The 6,225-nt window shown below is 46.4% G+C and overlaps 1 protein-coding gene across 1 annotated transcript; it reads left to right on the forward strand.

The window, feature by feature from the left end:
- Nucleotides 1-440: 440 nt before the first annotated feature.
- On the forward strand, nt 441-4,856 carry LOC121917814 (anoctamin-8-like). Its single transcript, XM_042443937.1, has 3 exons — nt 441-1,634; nt 4,234-4,425; nt 4,710-4,856. Exons 1-3 carry the CDS (start codon nt 855-857, stop codon nt 4,764-4,766), a joined length of 1,029 nt encoding a protein of 342 aa, XP_042299871.1. The 5' UTR covers nt 441-854; the 3' UTR covers nt 4,767-4,856.
- Nucleotides 4,857-6,225: the final 1,369 nt, after the last annotated feature.

A 6,225-nucleotide genomic window follows, 5' to 3' on the forward strand; every position in this document is an offset into this window, starting at 1 on the left:
GCCCAGCAGAACAACCGATGCCCCTTTGCCACCTTCTCTGCTTTCTTCTCCCCTACCATTTTCAGTTTGGTTGGCATTGGCTTAACATTGCATCGGTTGCAGACCCCTGAGCCTTTGGCACGTGGAGGGCAACCAGACCTTAAGAACCAGGGTTTCCTAACCGCAAAGGAGGATGAGGCACCGCAAAATGTAGGAAAAGCCAAGAAAAATATAGGACAATAAAAAACTAAACAACACTCATATAAATATCAATGCACGCTTCTTAGTCATGCTGAAAGTGGAGGACATTTTGGAATTCCTCCTGGTCAGAAGGTTGAAATGTAGCTATGGGTTTGTTTATCTAATTATAAGACACTGGTTAAAGTATTTACCTGTTTGTTTATTTTATGTATATATAAAAGAAAAACAAATTTTAAAAAAGCAAAAAAAAGCTGAAATGTAGGACAGGTCCAGGAAAAGGAGGATATACTGTCACCCTGGTCAGAAGGACCTTTTGAAATTCTTTGTAGAGACCAAGTCAAAATGGAGGACATGTCCAGGAAAAGGAGGATCTTTGGACATTCTTCCTGTGCAGAAGGTGGAAATGGAGGACAGGCTTAGAAAAGGAGGATGCCTGATCACCCTGCTTGTGTACCAAATGATAGGATCTACCAGGATTGTTGCTATGGTGGCACCCTTGAAGTTCTCCTGAAGTGAAGTTCTTCTCTTGTGATGGTTGGCCTACCATCATGAGTTTGGGGGCAACCTAAAGTGCCCTAGACTACCGGGTAACCCTAGGTTGAGGCCTTTGCTTTGTCATCCTCCCCTCCTTCTTGACCTGTGCCTCTCTGGCTGCCCTCTCTTTCCCTCCCCAGATGCTGGCCACGCTCCTCATCACCCGCCAGTTCCTACAGAACGTCAAGGAAGTCTCCCAGCCCCACCTGTACAGCAAGTTCAAGCGGGGGGACCTTAGCCTCCACAACCTCCGGGAGGTCGCCCATACCCTTTTCCGGTTGTTGACCCAGAAGTATGGAGTGCCCAAACCTCATGGGCCGGAGCCCCGGACCTCGGCCAGGCAGGGGGAACCCCTAGCTGGGCATGGGGCAGAGGCACCAGAGGCTCCAGAAGGGGCAGCCAAGGGGGAGAAGAAATGCCTGAACGGCGGCTGCGGAGTCCCGGAGGAGGAGGAGGACGATGAAAAGAAGGACTCAGACTCAGAAGACGAGAGCCTCCTGGATTGTGGGCTGAAGCTAAAGAAGGTGAGCTTCATTGAGAAGGCTGAACGCAAGGCTGGAGACCTTAGTTTGGAGGAAGTCAGCTTCCTGGAAGAAGGAAGCCCAACGATGGTGGAGAAAGGGATGGACCCAGCCTCCGTGTTCGAGTTGTGCGAGGATGATGAGGATGAAGGGGACGGGGGACCTTCTGAGAGCCCCCTCAAGGGCCTCCTGGAAGCCAAGGAGATGGCTGTTGTCATGCGTCCCCAGCGTCCCCGAGGGTCCTGGAACCCCGTTGAGGGTGAGGAAGAGGAGGAGGAAGAAGAGGAGGAAAACCCCCGGCGGAAGGCCAACCGGACTTCCTGGATCGACCCGCCGGAGGAGAACTACACCACCCAGCTGGCCCAGGCTGAGGTGGAGAGTTGCATGAAGAAGTATGAGGTGAGGTGCTGGAATGGGGGGCACACCTCTCTTTTTAATGAAGAAGTAGGAAAAGAGATTCCACCTTAATATTAGGGAGAAGGTCCTGATGATAAGAGCTGTTTGGCAGTGGAAGATGCTACCCTGGAGGTTAGTGGAGTCTCCTTCTTTGCAAGTTTGAAAATAGAGGCTGGATGGCCATCCATTGGGTATTAAGGCACCAGCAAGAGTGCTCCAATGCCCACTAGGGAGGTCTGATGGACACTGGATGGTGTCTTCCTGCATGGCCCAAGAGGCTTGGACTGGATGGCCCCTTAGGGTCTCTTCCAACTGTAGGATTCTATGATTCTACTTCTAGGTGGGCCACCCTCGCAGGGATTTGGAGAGAATTTTGCAATACCCCTTGCCCCCGGCCCCCGGTGTCATTTTTGGCTGGAAGATTGCAATCACAGTGCGCCCATGTTATCCACTGGGATTTGGTTCCAGGATCCCCGGTGGATACTAAAATGTGTGGATGCTCAACTCCCATTGAACACAACAGTGCAGTGTAATGGTGCCCATTGTATAAAATCAACGTTTGCTTTTGGGAATTTGTGGAATATTTTCAAGCCAGAGATAGTTGAATACGTGGGTGCAGAATACGTGGCTATGGAGGGCCAGCTGTACAAGTCACTCTTGAATACAGCTTTGGGTGTCTTCAGCTGATTTAGCAGTTTTGTGATGTGGGTATGGGGAGGTTAAAGTCAATCTACCATTCCTGAAGGCTTCCAGAAATAACACTTGACCATCCTGGGGCAACCCATTCTGCATTAGAGCCATAGAATCCTAGTTTGCTGGTGCCAGCAAGGCCATAAAATCCAAACCCATGTTCAGTGCAAAAACTCCAGGTCAAGCATCCCTAGCAGGGAGTCCAGCCTCTTTTGGAAGATGTCCAGAGAAGGAGGCCCCACCATTTCTCTAGGTTATTTACTCCATTGTCGAAGTGCTCTCACTATCAAAAAGTTCCTTCTGATGTCCAGTCGAAATCTCCCTTCCTGTAACTTCAAACCATGAGAGCCAATGATAGTCTGGTCCTCCCATCTGGAGCAGCAGAGAACAGACCTGCCCCATCCTTTTCTGGGGCAGCCCTTGAGGTATTTAAAGAGAGCCATAATGTCACCCTTCCCTCTTATTCTTCCTTCTTATTCTTCTTTTCACTTTTCACCTCCTTCAACTCCTTTAGTTCCATGATTCTAAGAAAATAGTAAACGTGGTACCACTGATGAGCCACATTCATTGTTCCTAATAAAAGAAAAGCTCCTGGCTCTCAGTGCTTTATCTTTTTAACTTATGGACCGCATGGCTATTTTGGTTCATTTACTCAACGATCTGTGATCTAGCTTTTGGGGATCTCTGTGCACTGATGCTGACCTGCAACTCTTTTAGTGGTGTCGTTGGATTTGCAGATTCTGTGGCCATATTCGCCACTCGGAGCCTTCTTCCACGAGAAAAGAAAGTAGAGTAGCCGTTTTCTCCATGCCTTAGCACATGATGTTGTAGCACTTCAGTTCTCTGGTGCCTTTCCGCATGGCATCGTAGCACTTCAGTTCCCAGTTCTCTGAGGTGGTTTTAAAAGCGCTTTGTTCTTGTAGCTGGAATAATCAGTTCAACAAAAGGCATGCTTGCATGACCATCTCCCACAGGAAGAGAACTGAAGTGCTATGCCGTCATGTGGCAAGGCACAGAGAAAGCCACTATTCTTTGGCTCCATTTCCACTTTTTTCCCCCCATGCGATCAGGCTCTCAGATTTTGGTGCCAAACGCATCACTTCCCCAGTTGTCCAAGGCCTGTTATTTTTTGGGCAATATTCTGCCTCAGCTGCTATGTAAAGTGTACTTAACTAAGTAATTAAGTAACTTCTCCTGCATTGCAAAATTGGGTTGGACTGGATGGTCCTTGGAGTCTCTTCCAACTCTGATTGTATACAATATAGATGCAGCCTGGGTCATTTCCCCTCCTCATTCCTAAGAGGAAAAAAAGTAACTGAGGCCCCATACAGAGAGGCCAAAATAAAGCTGCTTCGGATCACTTTGGAGGTATGCTGTTTCAATGATGCATGCGTCCCAAGAGTCCGGAAGCTGCGCTCCAATTCTTAGGACTGGATCATGCCTTTGGTGCGGCTTCCGGACTCTTAGGATGCATGCATCATTGAAACAGCACACTTCCAAAGTGACTTGAAGCAGCTTTATTTTGGCCTTTCTGTATGGGGCCTGAAAGAGCAACAAGGCAACAACGTAATGAGTGTTGCCCAAAGTTACTTTTTAAACCTTTCAACAAATGACCGGTTGCAAGTTGCTTTGTAACCCTACAGACTAGAATGAATGACTTTTTGGAAATAGCTTCCTAGGGCTATAGTAATCCTCTGGTTTGACCTCGCTTTAACTGCTGTGCCTCCATGCTTTGAGTTGTAGTTTGTTGTGGCACCAGAGCTTTCTGAGAGAGAAAGCTAAATATTTCACAAATTTACAATTCCCAGAATTCCATAGCATTGAGCCATGGCAGTCAAAGCCGGATTATTTCTGCAGTGTGGATGTAGCCAATTGTTGTTGTGCTCATTTTGCCCCTGGTTCCCTGATGCAGGACACCTTCCAGGACTACCTGGAGATGCTCACCCAGTTTGGCTACGTGGTCCTCTTCTCCTCCGCCTTCCCGCTGGCCGCCATGTGTGCCCTGATCAACAACATCATCGAGATCCGGAGTGACGCCTTCAAGTTGTGCACGGGACTCCAGCGCCCCTTTGGGCAGCGGGTGGAGAGCATCGGGGAGTGGCAGGTCAGGACATGGGTGTCACTTTTGGGGCACGGGGAGAGGGGGAGGCACAGGGTGACACCCCAAGTGGGGCTGACACTATGATTCCCTAAACACCTACCTTCGGGTAGAATTGGTCTGTGGCATTTGCCTGTATCCCTTTAAAACAGTCTCTCCTCTTCCTTTGGGGTACTGTATATGCTCATGTATAGGTTTAGAAATGTTAATCGAAAAATTGACCTCCAAAACCTGGGTTGACTTATCCATGAGTCAATGTAAATATTGTACTTTAACTCTTATTTAAAAAGGGAACCATCCCCTGGTGTCCTGGAAACCCTCTGCTCTCTCAACCACCTAGCCTTTAGGATAAGCCCAAACAGTTATGCCTGCCAGAATTTTGTAAGTCCTTTCGCATCGTTTTCCTTTGCTTCATTATTTAGATCCTTTGTTGCATGCCCCTATGTTTTACCTTCAACTTATCCATGGGTCATACATATCAAAATACATAATTTTGGCAGCAAAACCTGTCTTTGACTTATACATGAGGTCGACTTATAGTCGAGTATAATTTCTTTCTTGCTAAAGGCAAGGAGATTCTTCCCTGGATTCGGAAGCAATACAAATGACCTATTCTGGCTGCAAAAACCTCATGATTTATTGTACACCCAGTAAGCTGTACAAAGGGATATGCATAAATCATACCAAGCAAACACTTCTGTTCAGCTGCCGTGAGCCCCAGAAATAGCAGCTGAGCGGACCCCTTCCAGGCATGGCATCCCAGGCCTGCAGATCTGTGCTGAATCTCCCAAGTTTGTCTCAATATCTCAAGTGTTTTTTATAGATTTCTCCCAGATCATGTCACTTCTTGATCATACCCCTCCCAGGCCATTGATCAGATGGTTGTTAGCCATGGTCCCAACACCACTTTTAATTCAGTTCCAATGTGTATTATGTCTGGGTCTGGGTCAGCTGCGTAAGCTTGTAGGTGTTTGGATTCCTCCCTGTGCTTTCCCACCTGTTTATTATCTTTTATTCTAGTACAGTTTGCTATCTCTTTTAAGTGTTTAAATTTCTCTCTGTGCTTTCTCAGCTATAGAGGTTAGCAAAAACAGTAGGCCTATGGCATCTGCTGGGGTTTTGTTTCAGGACCACCTGTGGATACCCAAATCTATGGATAGTCAAATCCCATTAAATACAATGGGATGATGATGATGATGACAACAACGTTGGCCCATGGTATCTGCTGGGGTTTGCTTCCAAGACCCGCCATCACATTAAATACAGTGGAATAGAAGTATGTCTCTTATATAAAATGGCAAAAACAAGGCTTGCTTTTGGGAATTTATATTTTTTTTGAACATTTTCAAGCCATGGATGGTTGAATCTGTGGATAAGGAATCCATGGATACTGAGTGTCGACTGTATACTAGAACGTGATTTAGCAGAATCCAAACAAGGTTTTGCTCAAAGAAGTGAAAAGAGACTCCATTTTGGTAGCATGAAAGAGACCAGTGGCAAATGACTACCTTTATGGTGGAAGTAGAGGAAGGTAAAGAAATATTGAAATAAGACTAATAAATGAATTGGAAAAATATTGGGTTTGGAATTGACTATTAGACTGGAATGAGAACATAGGATTTAGATATGTTATCTAACAAGATTGGTTTTTGCGAGAAAATGGGAAACTAAAGAAGTCCCAACATGTCTGGAATGGTTGGAGAGAGTAATGGAAATGGCTCAACCTGACAAATTAAGCAATTTAACAAGAGGAAAACCAAAAGAGACGTATAGGGAAACAGGGAAACCATTTATAGAGTGTATTAA

Source organism: Sceloporus undulatus, unplaced genomic scaffold, assembly GCF_019175285.1.
Source record: "Sceloporus undulatus isolate JIND9_A2432 ecotype Alabama unplaced genomic scaffold, SceUnd_v1.1 scaffold_916, whole genome shotgun sequence".
Taxonomy (NCBI): domain Eukaryota; kingdom Metazoa; phylum Chordata; class Lepidosauria; order Squamata; family Phrynosomatidae; genus Sceloporus; species Sceloporus undulatus.